This window comes from Odontesthes bonariensis, chromosome 7 (genome assembly GCF_027942865.1).
Source record: "Odontesthes bonariensis isolate fOdoBon6 chromosome 7, fOdoBon6.hap1, whole genome shotgun sequence".
In the NCBI taxonomy this organism is placed as follows: domain Eukaryota; kingdom Metazoa; phylum Chordata; class Actinopteri; order Atheriniformes; family Atherinopsidae; genus Odontesthes; species Odontesthes bonariensis.
In genome coordinates this window covers 23,361,671-23,382,075 of record NC_134512.1, presented here as the reverse complement: position 1 = coordinate 23,382,075, position 20,405 = coordinate 23,361,671, and the positions used below count along the sequence as shown (strand labels likewise).

The window sequence follows — 20,405 nt, the reverse complement described above, 5'->3', positions numbered from 1 at the left end:
AAGCAATCAGGTAGATATTTCGCTAGACTTACATTATTTGCTGCACAGAGAAGTCATCATATTACACCTGACTGCATAAAGTAGGATGAACAATGAGGGTCAAGACTGTCATAAAGAGTTAAAAGTAAAGTGACAGCTCCTCATGCTGCCATATGGTCTACATTCAGTTTAAATCGACTCTTATGAGTATGTTTACTTGCATGAATAACGCATTGATCAGTCAGGTTGATCTCAGTTTGGAGAATCAGTGAAGAATTCTGACAGAAGAGCTGAACTGATAGCTACTCAGAAGTGGGCCACAGAAGAGCGATTTATGCCATCTAACACTACACAAACCTAAAACAATGATAGCAATTCAAGTGAATGCTTTATTGTAAATGTAATTGTAAATTTTGTTCACTTTCTCCCTTTTTTCACAACTGAAGAACATCTGTGTTGTCACGCCTCACTAAATGCACGGTGCCTGCCCACCATATCCTGCTGCTAATCAGCTGTGAAACAAAATTGCGCCGATTTAGTCCCAAGATACTAACCATGAGGCAGAGAAGACGAATGGAAAGCCTGAAAAAGCTCAAACCAAATATTATTAATCATTTGAAAAATAAAACCCATCAATAATCTATTCAACAAGTTTGATAAAGCTAACGGACTCAGGTTATCAGTGGTACAATATGTTGCGCAGCCGTCGTGCATGCAGTGGGGAGAAGATGTTCTTCAGTTGGGAAAAAAGTGAGCATTTAAACTACTGTCTGATGCAAAGTGTTTAGGTGAAAAATGGTCTATTTATAGTGTTTGCTGGACTTATAAAATGATTTAGGTTTGAGTTGTTTCAAGATGTTGAAATTTTTCTCTTCTGTTATCCCATTTTGAGAGGCTCTTGTGTATGTTAGCTAGAATCAGTTCCCCTTGTGCTCCTGGAGCCGTTGGTGTCCGTGATGCGGGCAGCTATCGTTTGTTTTGGGATCTGTGGATCAGACTTGGTTCGGGGCTTCTTGCAGTTGCTTGTTAAGGAGTTTAGACTCAACATCTTGGACCCTGTTTACCTCAAGCCTGTCAAGGTTATTTCTTTTGTGATTTAGAGAGGTCCTTGTCCTGCTGAGAGAGGCTGCTGTTGTCAGGGAGTGCTGTTGCTATGGGGTGGAAGAGGTAGAAATGGAATGTGTTTCATCTTCAACAATGTACAGGTAGGTGGTACATGTCAAAGCAACAGCCACATGAATGCCAGGATCTAAGATTTCCTAGTAGAAAAGAGTATTTTGAAGCCATAGTTGATTATTGTATTTCATAACACCAGGTCTATCCTTTTCTTTTTGAACAGTTCTTTTGTATGATCTATGGTAAAAAAAAAAGTCCTTGCTCTGCACTTTATCTTTTAGTTCTCATTCTGCAGAGTACATTCATTACACTCCCCACTTCCTCACTGAGCACCCAATCAGAAGCAAAACAAAGGGCTTGTGTCACTTCATTAATGTTGAAAATCGATCTCAGTTATTTGGGGATGTTGACAGAGAATGCTTGGCCTGCTTGTTGGCTCTTTTCTAAAGTGGCACATTCTTTGCACCAACATAGTGACTGTGTTTTGCTTCAACATGATTAGGAAGGAATGTGTTGTGCATAGATAAAGCTGTCCTTTCCCTGGAGCTGTCACGCCGCCCCTGAGGTGACTCTACTGTCCATCCCTGCTCTCGTATGCATGTGGCATCCATGTCTAATGCAATCCCCACGTGACTGAGGACCAGCGCTTTGCCAAGTGTGCAGTGGAGTGATCGCAGGTATCACTGCGGCTGATTCTGCTGCACAATGTTTTTGACATTCACTTACAAGGTTATGTGAGGAAGCTTCTTTGAGAAGAAGAACGATTACCAGGGCAGGTTTTTTTTTTGTATTGCACACATTTAATGTACAAAAGCAGTTCAAGGTGCTTCATATGAAGCAGAGAGAGAGAAATAACATCAACATGAAATAAGATATAATGCATAGTTAAGAATTTATGCAGTAAATTGAATAAACACAGACAAGATGGTCTGTTGATTAAAAGCAGTGGGAAAAAGAACAGCCTTTAGTTTGCTTTTAAAAATGGCCTCTGCCGGAGCTAACCTAAGTTCCAAGGGGAGCTGTTCCTAGCAGAGAGAAGCATAAAGAATAAAAAGCCATTTCACCTTGTGTAATATGAACTTGGAGCACAACCAGCTGACTGGCTCTTTTCTGAAACACACTCCACACTTGTTCTCGCTATGCATGTTTCCTATATATTTCAGTCCCATACTGGGGACTTAAATTCAGTTTAGCAATAATCTAAATAAGATCTAATAAGCTATTGTAAGAATCTTGGTGTAGGTGTAATGGGTTTACGTTCCCCGGCTTTTGTCAGGGTCATAACAGCAGCGTTTTGCATGAGATGTAATGGTGTTACTGGGAAGGCCAGCAAGGAATGCTTTACAAAAGTTCACCCAACAAGAAATTAAATTGTGAATGAGCATTCATAAATTCTACTTGGACATAATAGTTCTCATTGTAGCTATATTTTTAAGATCTCTGAATTATGATTTAATTACAGCTTTAGTGGGGCACTGAGATTCTTAACTTGGGTTTTGGTTTTTAGTGCTCTCACTCAGCACCAGCCTTCTAACTAAACTGGTGCAGTTTAATCTTCATTTTGTCGCATTTACTTTTTGAGGCTTAGACATAACAAATCTGTAGGATCATGGCTATTTGGTGTGTGGACTAGACAGAACCGGGTATTATCTGCTTATCTTACGTCAAAGTCTTACTTCAGCACAATGTTTAAGTCTAAAGTAGGACCTGAAGCACATGCTTTATTTTCCTGAGAGCCCATGTATCCAATATATTGAGAAGTAATTAACAAATCTACAAATCTAATAAGATCTAATAACATCAAGACTGATGGAGTCCCCGAATCGGTATTATAAGTTGTTTAAAGCCTCATGAGAGCAGTTTCAGTGCTGTGATGTGAGCAGAGACCTGAGTGACAGCTGTCAAGGATGACGTTCATTTGCAAGATGTTTTTGCTTTGATTAGAAATGTCTTTAAAGCTTGTTTTTGTCAGCCCGTTGTTACTCAGTATTGAATCATCATCATTTACGAGCATCACTTAGGAGGGGCCTGACAACTGCAGTTTTTAATGATGCTGGAAAGGTGCCTGAAGTTTGACGCACAAGTCAGCCATTTACAGTGTGCTGCGAATCCTATCCCAAAAGTTAAAAACTCTCTTTAAGGAGCTTCTAACTATAAGGTAAACGGCACAAAGCATAGAACTATAGTGGTGCTTGAGTGATGGGCTGATGTATGTGGCCTTTTATATGTTCAGAAATACAGACTATAGGGTGGTTAGATCGTTTGCAAAGATGCCATAAAAAGAAGTTTAGAACATCCATCCGCTACTAAATGATTGCCTTAACTGAATGCAGCGTGAATATGCAGCTGAATAAGCGTGTGTACAAAACTAAGAATTTAAATGTTGATAGACTTGATGCTGCATTATTAAAATCTAGATGCTCAAGTACAGCGGAAACCACTTAAAATAAATCTCTCAGAGAATTATACCCTGAGTGAGACATCCTATAGGACTTGGATCTGAGGGACAGTCAGTGGGAAGTCTTTTGTCTCTTGATGGCCTTTAGCTGCCGCTGGCTATACAAGCAGTTCTGTGTCTCTCCCTGCTACAGTGCTCCAGCTCTCCTCTTTATGACTAACTCATTACCCCAGCATCAAAGTTTAATGACAAAATAGCCTAGCACTCATGAAACCTCTGCCATTCCTCTCAGGGGCTGCATAGCTTAAATTAACATTATTATGCGACAGGAAGAATTAAGGCTCTCATGGATAAAGGATGAAAAATGTTACATGTGCACGGCTGGGATGGAAAGAGTTGCATCTTGTGAGGGGGGAAATAAAGCAGAGAAATAATTATCCAAAGAGATGGAAGCATCCCTAGAGCCACAATTACACCGGTGTGCATCACTCTTAATTAGGTAGATCTCTAGTTAAGGCGTTACTTTGTCCCCTGCTGCACCATCTTTCCTCATGTCATCTCGCTGGTCCCCTCTTCTATCATCACACTGCTTTCTGTGTGCAAACAGGAGTTTTGAGGCACTTTGACACCACTCAGTCACAAATGTGTAAAGCTATACACTGATTTATTTCTGAGATGGACTTGACCCCAAAGGGCATGTTATTGAGAAGTCTGAGTAAAATGATGGCAGTTGGTGTGTGTGTAGTGCTTGCAGAGTGTGAGTGATCCTTTACCTTTAAAACTGCTGCTGAGAACAAAACATCTCAGCATATAAGCTCCATTAAACTTCATGCTTCTAAGCCTCACACTGTGTCTCATCTGACTAATGGGAAAGAATTTCAAATCCGAATTTCCCTCTAGTCCCCTTGTTCTGCTTCTCTCTGCACATTGTTAGCAAGCAACAGCGCTTCTAATCTTTAATCAGATTTGTTGGAATTGCTCTATTTCGTATCTAGTGTCTCATTTGGTTTTAAGGACAGACATAAACAACAGTCATTCTGCCTGATCTGGCTTTGGCAGGGCGACAAGGAACACCTTCAAATAAACATAGAAATGAAGAGAAAAACCTCAGAAAACCATGTAAAACGACAAAGCGTAAAATGAGAGACATGTGTGCCATAGTTGTCTTACTATGAGTGGTAGCTTGTGTTATTATGGACTTTGAGGTGCATTGCTGAGTGGTGAGTCATAGTGATTGCTTCAGCATACTGGCCCACCTCCCCTCCTCCCTTCTATTGCCGCATTGTGTCAGCTAACTCACTCCACCTACTGGTCAAATATTTAATATTACAGCACAGATTGAGGAATGTAAAGTTAAGTGATGTTTGTGTCTAATAGATTCCATCACTTGGCTTTAAAACATGTTGGATAGTGTTTTTGGTAAACACAAACATTACACAACAGACTGTAACCAGACTGTAACCATCTTCTTCAAACAGATGGATTCACAAGCAGGTAAAAATCACCATCCCAGCTCTAATCAGATATTATGGTTGCCAGTTGTAGTGTATGTTTGAATTAGTAGCATTCAAATTAGGATATATGAGCAGAATAGATGCTGGTGTTCAAAGGAATCAGAAGATGGTGCTGTTGATTCACAAAGAAAGGACAAGCTGGCCAGAGTTTAGGAAATTAGATAGAAGTTTGTTTGATCCCTAACAGGCCTCCTTTTATAACGTCTGTGTCATCTCTCCATCAGATGACCCCTCTGATCTGAAAGCTGAGAGCAGCCCCATCATGAACAACGAGATAACAGCCAAGGAACGAGGTGTGCTGGAAGAGAACAATGAGAAGGAAGAGATGGACCAGGAGAGGTGTCAGGAGGATGAGGCAGAAGAAAAGAAACTGAGGGAGGAGGAAGGTGAAGGGGAGGAGAAGAGGAAGGAGCAAGAGCCACTGACAGAGGAGCAGGAGCTGGAGGAGCTGAGGGCCCAGGTGCTGGAGCTGCTGCTGGAGCTGGAAGAAGCCAGGGAGACCTCCAACAAACACCAGGAGAGCTTCCATGAGTTGCAAGGTGAGGAATCCAGCCTTAACTCTGAGACCTTATTTTCATGTTTGCAACAAAATCCTTTCTCTCGGGCTGCACGGTGGTGTGGTAGTTAGCACTGTCGCCTCACAGCAAGAGGGTTCCAGGTTTGTTTCCTGGCTTGGGCCCTTCTGTTTGGAGTTTGCATGTTCTCCCTGTGTATGCGTGGGTTCTCTCAAGGTACTCTGGCTTCCTCCCATATATCTCTATGTGGCCCTGTGATGGACTGGTGACCTGTCCAGGGTGTACCCTGCCTGTCTCCCAATGACAGCTCGGACAGGCTACAGACCCCCCAAGACCCTAAATTGGATTAAGCGGGTATAGAAAATGGATGGATAATTTCTCTCCTCATAATTTTCGAAGAGATTTACCATTTAATAGAAACGTTATTACCAAGAGCCTGCATCTGCAGTTTGAAATCATTTGTCGTGTTGGTAGAGCCAAATATCTTTCATGAAATGGATAGCTTCATACAGTGTGTCCTCCATACACAATTTTCAAGTCCACGTCCCCCCATACCTGCACTCTGAGTAAAATGATCACCCAGACCCACAAGCAAAGTAGACAGACATGTAAGAAACAGACTGAAGGATTTAATCTGTAGAGAAAAATGAGCATGTGGAATGAAACCGAGAAATTCTCTCCAATGATGTTAGAAAAAAATATGAAGTTATACTATGTGATGGGGAGAGGCTTCCTCCTATCTTTTAATTCTCATAACATTGTGTGGCTAGTGAGATTGTTTTTGTCTACTGTCTGAACTCAATGTCTCATAACATTGTGGGGCTAGTGAGAAATATTTATAGCAATAGTATAATTTTTTTTAAACTCGGACAATTCTGAGTCAGCTTCCGGATAGGTTGTGCGGACTTGTCTCCTTGCTGCAAAAATAAACGTAACCTTAACTTTCTGCCTGAGACATCTCTGACCATGACAGTGTAGGTCGACATTTAAAAGTTTATGTGCAGTCACTGACATGGCCAATTGTTCATAGTTACTGAATAGAGAGTCACATCACACATTAGAAATGATGAGCCTAATGTTCAGAGACATGAGCAGTGACTAAGGCCATAGGTATGAGGCCACATAGAGCTCAGCAAGTGTTTATGAGTGCGTGTGCATTTGACTGCGTGATGAGCTCAGTGGTTTGTCTGGCAGTGGTGGGGGCATTCCTCATACAACTGCGTGCCAGCTGGGGGAAGCTTCTAGACTGAACGTCCTAGACTGAGACCACAATGAGAAATCACTAATGGTCAACTGTGTGAACAGTCTTACTGGGAGCGGAAACATTCAGATGTTGTAGTTTTGCTTTGAGATTTGCACCCCTGTAGTGAATGGATTAATTTTTGGCTTTTAAAACCCTGAGTAATTATGTTTAAAACGGTGAAAAAAATTTGTAGCCTATGTTATGGGCAATCGGCAAGAAAACAAATAAAAATTAGTTTTAAATGTTATGTAAGCCTTTAAAATATCAACTAAAATAAAAACTGAATCAGCTTAGAGTCTTTACAGGTGGTAGTTTTGCAGCCCATAAACCAAAGTATTGTATTAATGAAATTGGCAATCTAAATCATGGATGTTGAAATCAGTATACAATACAGTATTAAAACACTCTTGCCCCAGACATCGACCTTCAGTGTCTAAAGAGCTAAAGACAAGGGTGGCTACATGAAATATTAATTAGATTTGAACATAAACCATAGATAATCATTTTTCATAGATCTTTAAAAATGTATCATATCTCAACTTTTAATACCTAAAAGTTTTGTAGAGTACTTTGTGTTTTCTAGAATTTGGTTGAACTCAAGATTATGTAGACTCAGCAGATAATTCTCTGTATTTAACTCGCTGCATAAAAACTTCTAGTGAATTGGCCTGAAGCATGCGACGGAAACGATTTGGCATGACACACACCGCACTTAAAGGGACAGGAAATGAATAGAAAGCCCAAGAATAGCAACAAAGAAAAAGCCAGGAAAAATAATCAGCTGTATTTTTTTCTACTGAACCTAAAAGTTGTTAGAATCTGGATATCTTCAAGTCAATGACCAATTCCTTAGTAGCCAAAACTATGGAAATTGGGTTATGTTGAATATAAAGCCAGAATAATTCACGGTGAAGAGATACAAATAGTACAGAACGACAGGTACTTTTGAACAGTTTTTGACTCACAGTTACATTTTTGAAGAGAACAGAAACTGTATTGTTAAGCGGGGTCACCAAATAGTCTGCCCATTTGGTTTTGAGCCTGACTGCAAGATTTGCAGTCATTTTTTCATTGAGAGTTTGTTAACATTCTCCTTTCAATGTTGTTTTTAAGGGGTTGTCTGTTAAGCAGAAAAATAATTTGCATGGTATTGTTAAGGTCTGCTCTGAGATTTTTGAAACCCATAAGGAGCACCTGAGGTCTCTCTGGGAGAATAGAGCAGAACGGAAGGCTAAAATCATTATTAGCCAACCTGACCATTTACTGGCGTGGGAATTCTCCCTTTTGCCCTCTGGTCAGTGCTATTATGCTCCCTCTCATAGAACAAATAGATAGGCAAGCTACTGAATGCTGAGGGTAGCAGTTTGTGACAATGCTTTTATATTTTCATTGTCCTTAAGGTGCTTTGGGTGTGACAAGTGGGACAGGTTTATTATTTATTCTTTTTTCTTTTCATCTATTTATTTTTGCTCGTCTTTCAATGTGTGAAGACTGTCACCGGCATGTTGAGGTTGTCTGTTGATTCTTGTCAGAGTATTTTTATTTTACCATTTATTTTCTTCTAACTGCAAACGAATTCCCTTTTGGAAGTTTCCTGAATCTGAATCAAAGATGTAACAAAAGTGGAACATTTCATAAATCAATACTGGTGATCTTTGCACATCCTGTTCAATGTATCTGATGCACAGGCAGACAGAAAAATCTTCTTGTTTGAGTCATGCCTCCAGTTTGAATGGCTTATATTGTTGTCATCTTTCTACTAGCCTGCTGGTACGACTCTTCCCTCTAAACACCCCCCCCCCCCCCCCCCAACACACAAACACACTCACTGTCACTTTTCTCCTTACATGTCCATCAGGTCTGTTGGAGGATGAGCGTCTGGCTTGCGCCCATCAGGCTGAGACCTTCACACGGCAGATCCAGAACCTACAAGGTATCAACATACAAACTCTGAAGCTGCAAATCTATCCGTGAAAGTTCTATCTTATGTGGATTTTCTGTTGTTCAATTTTTTTTTTGCCAGATACAATATATTTGAATGTTGATCAATGTGGGCATGTTTATGGTGATATTTATTGGTTAGAATTACACCCCAACCTATCTGTATTGTCTCTCCCAAACTGAATATTGCTCTTTCAATTTTTCTGACAAAACAACTTTTATACATTTTTAAAAGATCACAAATTTGAGGTGGAAACGAGTAGCTGAAAGCAATTTAAAAGATGCATCCTTGTAAGAGGGGCTGTCATTTGGAAAACAATTTCCCATCACTGTGATATTTAGAATTTGTCATAAATACTCACCACCAGAATTGAAATCATGAAAATGACAATTTTAAGCTGTTGAGATAGAACAAAAAGTTTGAATTGACACAGAAGAGCTCTGTATTACTTATACAATTACTCCAAAATACCATGCCTAATTACAAATACAGAAAGTAAAAAGATCCCAATATTTTCAGCCAGTTTGTGAAATTATATAATCCAATAGTTAAAAAAGTGGGTAAACAAAAGTAGAAAAACAGAAGTCGAGCAAAGTTTAAGTTGCTGAGGTGTAGAGAGGTTTTCCTTCCTGAATTTATAACTAATAATTTAAATCTTTTCCTGAAAAAAAAGGTAAGTCAGTTACCTTCAGTTACATCAGCTCCTCTATCAAACAGTACTCACATGCAAGAAGACACCGCCTACACACAAACACAGGCAGGCTCACTGTTGCGAAACTCAGGTGAGATCACACACACGCACACACACACACACACACACACACACACACACACACACACACACACACACACACACACACACACACAGATATTGTGCACACCCAGGCTGACACTGCAGTCTCACCCACACATCACCCATAAAGAAAAGCTAACGTTCCCCTCCTCCTCCCTCAGCCCAGCTGCGCTCTGTTCAGGAGGAGATGGACAGTCTGGAGGAGGAGAAGGAGAGTGAGCTGGCCGAGGCGCAGGAGGAGCTGCGTGTGGCCCAGGAGGAGGTGTTCCTGCTCCAGCAGGCGGCGGAGGAGGCTGCCGCCGAGCGGGAAAACGACATTGCGTCCTTGCAGGAGGAGCTATGTCGCCGGCGGGCTGAGCTGCAACGTCTCAGTGATGAGACCCAGGAGTACGAGCTGGAGATCACCACGCTGAGGGCTGAGATCAGCATGAAGAGCCAGCGCAGGGAGGTCGAGAGGAGAGAGGGTGAGGCATGAGGGTGGAGGGGAAAGATCAGTGTGGTGCAGAAAGAAAAAAAACACAGAGCAGTTAAAGAAAGTTAAAGTAAGGAAGTGGTTTTCATCAAAAAACACTGCATCTGCACACTGTGTGTCAACAGAGGCCCAATACAAAGACTTACTGTCCCCTATACTATTGAATTTATTCAGCTTACAACACACACAAATAATATGTGATCAGTCATTTTGGCTGACACTATGAAAACAAAACACAATGTTATGGATGGTCTTATTCTCACATCATGCTGACATCCTGCAATCAAGAACATAAATCAGTTGTTGGTTTCAATATTACAAATTACAAATTTGATTGCTGTATGTTGCAAAGGGTGTGTGTGTTAGGATACCAGTAACATGAGGTCATGATGGGAAGGGACACACACTTCCAACACATGATATCACTGCTGGGTTCAGCGGCTGAGCCTCGGGTTGGACAGAAGGGAGCTTCATGCTTTTAAACTGCTTTGCTCTTGCATGAAAACATCACTCACAATGCATTTTATATGCAAGAATAAACACATTGATTCAAAAGAAAAAGCTTTATATTAAAAAATGGTTACCTCAACGCTAATTTAATTTTTCTATATAATACTCATGGCTTAACGCTTTCCTCTTCGTTCTGGTCTTTTTTTCTGTCAGGCAGTTTCTGGCTGTAGCATAATATTTACCAGACAGATATGTCTGCGGTGTCTCATGTAACGCTTCCCTACAAAGGGATTAAGTATTTTAATAAGTGTTTGATCTGATGGTGATAAATCAAGAAAAGAAGTTAAAAATGAGTTCCACTGACCTGCATCCAATATTAAAGACAATAGAGAGTAGAGTACCATTTATTATTCCCGAAGGAAATTAAGGTGTCTAGTAGCAAACATATATCAATACAAAATACACAAGGCACTATACACAACATTGCACATATAACAGCCATATAACTCTTCCATATATTACACATATATTGTTTTCAGTTTGTTTTGCACTGTAGCTTTTTTGGCTGAACGCCACACTAAAGTGTTATATTCTGTTCTACAAATGAACAGTTCACTTCAAGTCCAGGATTTTCTTCTGTTATTTATCTGCATCACTGCGTAACATTTCTTGCATATTGTGGCCTCTTGGCATGGCAATGAGAGCAGATTGGAGTTTACTGCTCTGGAAATGTCAGCGAAGGAAACTTTGCTTTACAAAATTCCTCCAATCAGAACACCCTGCTATGTCACCTACGGAGGTAGCATTCTCTCCGTACATTGCACTGGTTTCCCAATCATCTGAAATATCTGTTTTTGTAATAGTTTTAGTTCTGAAATCTTAAAGTTAACAGTTCCTCAGCTTAGTTAGCCAAATAAATGTTAGCTTTGCTTGCCAAAAGGCTCACTTTAATGGCAGCAATAACTCGTTTTCCTAAAAACTTCCTGCAGATTTATTTAAATAGTTTTAAACATTGTTGCTTTAAGCTAACTTAACTTCTTAAAATCACATCAATAATAGTAATATTAATTGCTACGACAAGACATGTAAACACTATAGCAAGTGTTTTTTTTTTTAAAGATTTTTTTTAAAATTTTTTGGAACTCAAGTCAACCGAAACAACTGATGGGTGAACTTACTATGCAAGTTAATGCAAAATTATCAACAGTATTCAAGTTCCCTTTGAGTGGAGCATTTCTGCTCCCTATGATTATGAATTTTTAAGAGACAGGAGTGAAAATACAGCATTTCAGATAGAAGGTGACAGAAGGCCCTGAAGCACTGCACTGTTTGAGAATAATAATGTGTAGAATGCACCAACTCCCTAAAAATATGATAATATTATGAACAAGAGCAGAATGCAGGCTCTTCAATATCTTCCTCCCTGACCTTCTCCTCTCTGTTAGGCGACGTGGACCTCCTGAAGGAGGAGTGCCGTATGCTGCGGGAGGAGTGTCAGACCCTAAAGGAAGACAACAGACGCCTCTCAGAGAGGCTGCAGCTGCTGCAGAGACAGAGGACATGGTGAGAGGTCGATGACTGCTCACTCATGAGCTGTGCTCAGTGGATCAGCTGGAAGGGATACCCTCTGGAATAGTGCCCCCCCCCCCCCCCCCCCCAAACACAGCCATGCATCATGTAAAAAATACTGGCCACCTGTTTATTCTCTGCAGTCAGTTTGTAATATTATACAGAGGATTATGTTGAAGTGCTGAGGCTGCCCGGTGATGAGCAGATAAGCAATTAAGAAGTTATTTCTTGACATTTGAAACAAGCCCACAAATATCTATAAGATAGGCGTTTTAAAGTGTCTCGCAAAATTTGATAGACAAATAAGATATGTATTAAAAACTTCAGAAGAATATTGAAAGTTTGCTTGAGGCAGAAATATGAATGATGGCAAACCAGTTTCTCCCATTAGATAATAAGACATTGAGTATGAGAAATCTACATCCTATATGTGACAATACAAAAATGGTTTCTAATTCCTTTTTAATCTGATACAATATCAGCCATGCCTGTTCTTTGATGAGGGAAATTTCCAAAGTATTCTGTGTCCCTTTTTGAGCTTTCCCTTCCACCTTACAGCTCTAGTGTCTACCTGTCACTGAAAGAGGAAGACACTGTGGAGGAAACAGAGGGTAAGGTTATGGAGATGGGCTCAGATGAGGTCATGACAGAGAGCTACATGAGCATGGCCCAATCTGAGAATTGTCGCCTGGTGGATGCCTCGATCCAAAAGAATATTTCATTTGATGGGAAGCCAATGACGCCCACAGGCTGGAACGGAGGTGTTGGGGAGATCTTCTCACTGAGAGACCAGTTGAAGCAGGCTGAGGAGAAGGCCTCGCAGGTTCAGAGAGAGGTATGAAGAATTATCGGCTATGCAATGTCTTAAGATGATCCAAATTGTTTTGGCTTTAAAACACAGTGTTTGATCTGCGTATTCACCTTCGTATTCATCTTAAGTAGGCTTGATTACTGTAACAGCATTTTTACAGGTGTACCTAAAAAGTCAGTTAGACAACTGCAGCTTATTCAGAACTCTGCTGCTCGAGTCCTCACTAAGACCAAAGGTGGACCACATCAGTCCAGCTCTGAGGTCTTTACACTGGCTGCCTGTCCATCAGAGGATAGACTTTAAAGTTCTGATGCTGGTCTATAAAGCTCTGAATGGTCTAGGACCAAAATACATCAGTGACCTCCTGACCCAGTATGAACCTTCCAGACCCCTCAGGTCATCTGGATCTGGTCTTTATTAGTTCCCAGAGTCAGAACCAGACATGGAGAAGCTGCATTCAGCTTCTATGCTCCACATGTCTGGAACAAACTCCCAGAAAGCCTCAGATCAGCTGAAACACTGTATTTGTATGTATGTGTATTTAAGTCCAGGTTGAAGACACACCTATTTTCAGCTGCATTTGAATAAAGCTCCAAATCTGAAGCTTTAGTTTTAAAACTTAATCACATTTTAACTCTGATTTTATCTATTGTTCTTATTTCTTTCTTTTTTGTTTAAAATTTAAATCATGCTTTTTATTTCTACTGTTTTAATCTAGCTGTAAAGCACTTTGAATCACCTTGCTGTTGAATTGTGCTATACAAATAAACTTGCCTTACCTTGCCTGCGTGTCCCCCAGTGTGACGGCCTGAAGATGGAGCTGCAGGAGCTGCAGATACTGTATGACAGCAGTCAGAGAGAAAGGGCAGAGCTGGAGGAGGAGCTGCAGCGCTGCAAGGCAGAGCTGGAGAAGCTGTCAGGGGGGACTCAGGTGAGGGAGCTGAGGCCCACAACCATAATGGGACAAATGTGAAGGGTGTAATGGTGTTGGGTTTGTATCGGAAAAGGGATTTCAAATGCTACACAACTCTTAATGATTAATGGTAGAACATGTATGTTATTGTCTTGTAGTGTATGTATGGTTGTTTTCTTGAATTAGCTCTTTGGTTCTCAGTTAATCAACGTGACATATATTTGTTCTTAAAACAGTGTTGTTACTGTGGTTTCTACATGGTTAAAGAAACACTCTTTCTTTGCAGCTAGCTGCTTTGCAAACTAACACACGACAAATGTCACATTACACCTTGTGTATGTTGAGCCCACTTTTTATGTGTCCCATACTGTAGTCAAACATGTTTTGATATGAACTGACTTGGCCTGTCAGCCCATATCAGTATTTATTGTTTGCTCTGGGCTGGGGAACAGTCCCCCTAACTGTGTCTGTGTCCAGACCTCTCTGTCTCCCAACGATACTTGAATACTGTTGATGGACAAAAACACAAATCTTTAAAATCGCATTAAGGTTCAAGGGAAATAAAGGATATTGGGCCACTAAATGCAGTCCAATAGCACTTAGAAATCAAATATTAGTAATTTAACTCGATAATCAACGGCATTTTATTTAGTTTATTGTAATGACATCAAGTTTTTCTTGGTCGGCTTTCTAAAAACCAAATTTGGAACGCACTGAGGCCAGAATGATTGGTTCATTTCCATGTGAAGACAGACTCAGTTCACTGTCTTTTATAGCAACTCAAAAGGAGTGAACACCGTACAATGTGTAAGACAGGGGAAAAATGCCCGTTCACAAATCAAGGAAATCCCAAAAATATGATACCTTTCGGCAAAAAGGTCAGCAGAAAACAAAAAAAAGGCCCTATATGCTCAAAAACACCCCCCCCCCCAAAAAAAAAAAGAAAAAAAGAAACAGAACTAAAACTCTGTGTTTTGTCTACAACAGAATCGGTGAGATGTGTCTGCGTTGTGTCAAACTGTCTACCCGTGCCTGTCTCTGACACTGTCCTTGTTATCTGAATGTCCATGACCTCTCAGCCTTTTGGATAACAATTTTTGTCATCAAAACAAATTAGTAATGAAATGAGGATAGAGAGACTAGAACACCTCCATTTGCTTGTCGTGCCATTCACGCTGTGTGTCGGTCTTCTTATTTGTGGTACCATAGCATCACACGCTGACAATAAATGCCACACAATCCTGTGCACACATACTCGCATTGAGTTGATGTGAATGTCATCATAAAGTTATGCATTGTTTGCTTAACAGGAAAAATAAATCGCTCCATCACCACCCTTTCACTACAAATCTCAGCCATAGAGCATGTAGCACTTTTGATTTATTGATTTTTGTGGTTTGTCCTTATGTGTGTTTATTATTTGGCTACTTCAGTCCATCCATTCATTCATCCCCTCATCCCCATGGTCCTTGTGTTTGTTTTTGTTCTCTTCTCAGAGGTTCATCCATCCATCTGAGCACCCTGTTCTCTCCATCCCCTTCATAGGAATGATTGTAATTGTGGCTGTGGTCTGGTGCTGGTTGTCGGAGCTGGCGTCCCAGAGAGCAAGGTATGGGAGGAGTTTATCTCTGTCTGAAGCATAATGGTTCTTACTCATACACAGAGGATTAGTTCACCCAAATTACAACGAAATCAAGACCTCAGTTGCCTCTTTTTATATCTGGCAAAGCAGAGCTGCAGTTATCGTCTAATTTTTTTAATCCCGTTTTGAGAGGTGAAGTGGTGGTGTGAAAAAAATTAGTCTGATTACACTTTACACTCAGAACTTTCTCAACAAATTGTACTGTCTCCATGTAAAACACACTTTTTTCTTCAGCAGTTTGACAACAGAGACACTGTGCTGGAAATGTTTGTCATTTTAGATGGTAAAAGAACTCTCAAAGAATCCAAGCAGAAATATTTACTCTTCCCAAAGAGTGAACCCAAAGAAACAGAGATTAAGTGTTCAAATTAATTTTTGCATAAACAAACTGCTCTGCCTGTTATTTATGAGGCATTAAATAAAACAACAGTCATTGGCATTAACCCTCTGAGGTCTATGATCAAGATCGCATTGATGTCATTATGGCTCAGACCCCAGAGGGTTAATGTAGTGCTTTTTGGAATGTAATACTGCTTTTGAAAAAAAAAAAAAAAAAAAGAAGAAATTGATTCTTTCTTTTCTGCTGTGCTATGTATAAAACAACGACCTGGTAGAATCTGCATGAGTGAATAGCACCAGAAACAGAAAAGTTCCTTTGTTATTTTGGTGAACTAATCGTTTGCTAGTATTTATTGGGAGTCTTTGTGGTCAGGATTCATTTAGTTGGCTTGGGAGGGTCTAAATTGAAATAACTCCAACCATGGCTTGGAAATCTAGAGTGACTGAAGACACTGCAAAGATATCATTTTACAGTAAATGTTAAACTATTTGTAAAAGGTCAAAATGATTGGACGGGTGGCCAGTTTGGCAAATTACAACAAAATGTTCCTTTTGAACCCAGTGAATAAGTCGTTAACAGCAATATTTCACAATTTTGGGAAATATGCTTTTATGCTTTCTTACTAAGCTTTAAATGAGAACACTGAAATGACTGTGTTACTGTTATGTAGATTTAAACATGTAGAATTTTACATGCTTTAATATTCACTAAATATTTTTCTCATGCTGTACATTGTCGCAGGAGCTCTAGTCCTCATTTTGTGATTAACGCTAAATTTACGTGCCTCTGTCTTTCAGGCGTATCCCACCATCTACGTTTAAAAAATTAAACCCCAAAGCATTGATTGTGTGTCGATGTCACATTGAAAAATGCTGACCACACAATGTCCGGACAACACGTCAGGTGTCACCTTATAAAATCTGGAATCGACTGATTTGTACTACAAAGCATGTGAAAACTTGTGACCTGTTCATTCAAGTTGATGGTATAAACTCAGAAATCCCCAAAAAATAAGAAAAGGAATACCATAGTTTTGTTCATTAATATATATGTATATACAGTATATATACATATATATATATAATTTCTGGCTTAGTGTTACACAAAGTAAGGAAACAAAACTATATAGTTGTGTACCACCTCTGAATATAAGGGTGCAGTACACAAGGGTGTCGCTTATATATAAAGTACGGCAGGCATTATGCAAATGTATTACATGTTGATGTAGATCTGCAGAGGTACAAAAGCCCGGGCCACAAATGAGATTTGTCTTCTGTGGTAGATAAACTTATCTTGGTGTGCACTAAGGGCTGTGCAACTGTGAGGATGTTGCACAAGCACAAAAAAGTTGATAAGACACACAGATGAAGAGGGAAGCATAATACGTCCTCGTTCCATATGAAGCCACAACCAAAAGAGAGTTAGTTTAACTAAGACAGTTAGCTTATTATAAAGGCATACGCCTAGTAGGGTGTCTCCAGTTCACAAAAGAACACACTTTATCATGTTGGTTCAGTTTATACACAAACAAAAATGCACAAACAATAATTTGTGGTATTGGGGGCAGTCACGAGGTCCTCACAGATGTGGCATTTAAGTGCTTGGCATTGCTTCAAGAAACAGTAATAGCATGTAACCCCTGTAACTTGATTGGTCATGGTTTCAACAAACAAGATGCAATGTGTTTATTTTGGCTGTAGATTAAATGTCAGTAAGAAAACAAATATGCATATTTCCTGAAATGCAGAACTAAGTGTTGTTCACCCACGAGAGAAAAAAAATCTCTATCGACTCCTAACACTGCTCTTTTCATGTTTTCTCTCAGCGGAGTGAGGTAGGTTGGAGCTCCATTGTGACTCTAACTGCAGCCACAGCAGTGGTACTAGCGATGGCTAGCTTATTGAGAGCTCTTGTCCGATGTTGACTGGATGGGTAACATCTGCTCAAGGATGGACGTCTGCTTCAGACCAGCCTTCGTTCTCTCCTGCCACATCCATAGACTAAACTGGAGTGATTTAAATGTGATACAACTGACAGTTTAGTAAAAAACATACGGAAAGTTTGATTAGCCGGTACTGTGTGCACAGAGGGACTGGGAATGATGTGCTCAGTCTTGCTTGAGATAGAAAGCATCGATGACAATGAGCTGACCTGCCGGGAGCCCACATGAGGACTGATCCGTCCAATTAATGTATGCTAGTGCTGTGTCACCCCCCTCTCTGTGTCTGTGAATGATGTTTTTCTCTTTTAACAACACGACAGAATGAAGGTCTTGTTTATTAATGCGCACTATAATGGGTTTTATTTTATTTAACCATTATTTATTCATGTTTGTTTAACTATTGCTTGTTAGCGTCTCTGATAATAATGGCAAACATTGAGGTAGTTGACTAAAAATATACATCTATCCATAAAGCAAAATGATGAAAGTCACCCACAAATGTTATCCTGCCAGTCTCGCTCCGCACCTCTTTTAGGTGTCAGTACTTTCCTTTGTAAATACCAATAATGTGCAATGACAAGACGTAAAGGTATGGCTTATTATGTACCTGCCAATCCAGGCTTAGTGTATAATATTTAAGGCATGAAACCTCCCTCGGTTTGAGTCAGCTCCTCTTCATCTTTAGTTAACCAACATAAAGTGACTGCAGTCTGACTTGCCTGCCCACAATTCACCTTGAGATCTTACAGCCCCACAGAGCTGCATTACTACACCTATCACAGAATGATTTGCTGTAGTCTTGTTATGATTAAAAGGTTTTTCAGTACCTTTGGGAGAAAATCATGGTCCGATTGAGCTTTGTTATCACGGTTTCTTACATTTTAGCTCCACGTCAAATAAATTTATCTTTTTTTTCCATCCGGATTTTTTTGGCTTGGTTTTCCAAAGGGATTTTTACAAATGTTACCGCAGATTGTTAAAGGTACACAGTTCGGAAATGCTGACTGTCAGCTTTATGTGTGGGCTAAAAAAAGAGAAAAAAACAAACAAACTGCAGGTCTAAGAAATGCAAAATTGTTTCTTGTTACAGATCAATTATACCCTACATGCAGTGAAGTACAGACATGGTTGTTTGTTTGTGAGGGTCCAAATATTTAAATAGGAAGGTGTAAGAAAGGGTTAGTTTAAGCACCACTTACAAAAAAAAACTTTGAAGGAATCTGTTTACATTTGTGAAATGTTATTTTTGTGACAATCTTTTAGAACTGAAAAAGCATGCTAAGAAACGTATAGACGCACAATATATAATTTATGTTGGTTATGTGGGTTCTGTTACTTTGTATTTCATGTAAATAGATGTGACATATAGTACTTGGAGAAAGTTATTTCTGAAATCCATTTGTACTAGCTTTGTAGAAAGTTTATTCTATTTTGAAATAGCATTGTATATTTGATAGCCAAATCCTATGCTATGTAAATGTTTATTTATGGTGAAGTTACTCAGAAGAGTCGTTGGCATTTCAAACCATTTTCAATACCTCCGTGTTCAAATATAGTGTAGTCATTGCATGCATTTAGATTGCTGCTGACCCCAGTTACCAGAAAGCACAGTATGACTCCTTGTTTTTCCAGTCTTTTGAATTTCAGAAATGTATTAACAAACTTTTCTGAATCCCTTTCCATTAAACAGAACCTTAATAAGCATTGCCTGACGAATGTTATTTCTTCATACGACCATAAACATAGAGGACATAATGTGCAATGTGACTGCAAATGCCACGACGTGCAGTAGAAGCTAAATTCCTATGAACTGCATTAGCACATATTATCTGATTTAGGACATTATTTGTCATTGTTTTTGAGCTTATTTCATGAATACTAATATCATAGTTTCAGAGGCTTCTATATTGCAAAGTGTTTTTCTGTAAGCTTACTGCTTTACTTAGGGATAGCATTGTTGTTTTCAATATAGTTGTGGCTATTTTGTTATCTGGAGGTTTATTTTGCACTGGAAATGACTTGAGAAAATAAATATATCCAACCCACATGATGTCTAAGAGCTTTTCTTTTCTTGGATGCTGGTCTCATCAGCAATCACAGTCACAAGGTTTAAGGTCCCTGGGAGCCTCATTCATGAAAACATTCAACCTGAGTAAGAACCATCTCTTTGCTGGCATCACATTACACTAGTTGTATGGATATTAATAACCTTCGCTCCAGAGACATGACATAAACTCACAGACACAGCTTCTTTACAGATGGCAGGAACTGGTGTGTCAACGCTGCTGATCAGACCCCTAACTACACTCAGTATGTCATGCTTTTCTAAGTTTAAATGCATCTAATTTATCTAAAAGTACCCCGGGTGTGAAGCTTCACGTAAAAACCTTCAATGGGAAGCCTTCTGCTACTTTAGGGTTGAAGTAAATTAGTTTACCAAGTTGGAAAACACTCCCTAGGATTGTCAGCCAGGTCCCCGTCTCATCTTGCTTGAGAGTTATTCTTAAATTAATAAAAAGCATCTTAATGGATGTCAGTTTCAGATCACCAGCAAAATCTAATCAAAAAGCCCTCAGCCTAAGGCCTACCTGTCCAGCAAATTCCCTCTAAATCCTTTCTTGAATCTATAATATATTAAACCAACAGCCAAACAGGGAAACGGCTAATTAAAAAAGGTGGAAAGCTGATTCTGAGAGCATTATATCTCCAGAGATATAATGTCATTTCACCAGAGTCCAGGTCAAAAGATGTAGCTCTGTGATTTGG

General features: G+C 39.7%; 1 protein-coding gene across 8 annotated transcripts in view; it reads left to right on the top strand.

Annotated features, from left to right (window-relative positions):
* LOC142384158 (uncharacterized) overlaps positions 1 to 19,684 on the top strand; it is a 28,042-nt gene extending 8,358 nt beyond the window's left edge. For 6 of the 8 annotated variants that reach the window (XM_075470164.1, XM_075470167.1, XM_075470171.1 and 3 more), the window contains 8 exons: positions 5,232 to 5,546; positions 8,624 to 8,698; positions 9,662 to 9,964; positions 11,868 to 11,985; positions 12,550 to 12,826; positions 13,602 to 13,733; positions 15,212 to 15,324; positions 17,523 to 17,622. In XM_075470164.1, coding sequence (XP_075326279.1) covers positions 5,232 to 5,546; positions 8,624 to 8,698; positions 9,662 to 9,964; positions 11,868 to 11,985; positions 12,550 to 12,826; positions 13,602 to 13,733; positions 15,212 to 15,324; positions 17,523 to 17,535 — 1,346 coding nt within the window. In that variant the 3' untranslated portion in view covers positions 17,536 to 17,622. Of the gene's footprint in view, positions 1 to 5,231; positions 5,547 to 8,623; positions 8,699 to 9,661; positions 9,965 to 11,867; positions 11,986 to 12,549; positions 12,827 to 13,601; positions 13,734 to 15,211; positions 15,325 to 17,522 lie in introns of all 8 variants that reach the window. The other 2 variants (XR_012770026.1, XM_075470165.1) reach the window with 2 other exon arrangements.
* The last annotated feature ends 721 nt before the right edge of the window (positions 19,685 to 20,405 follow it).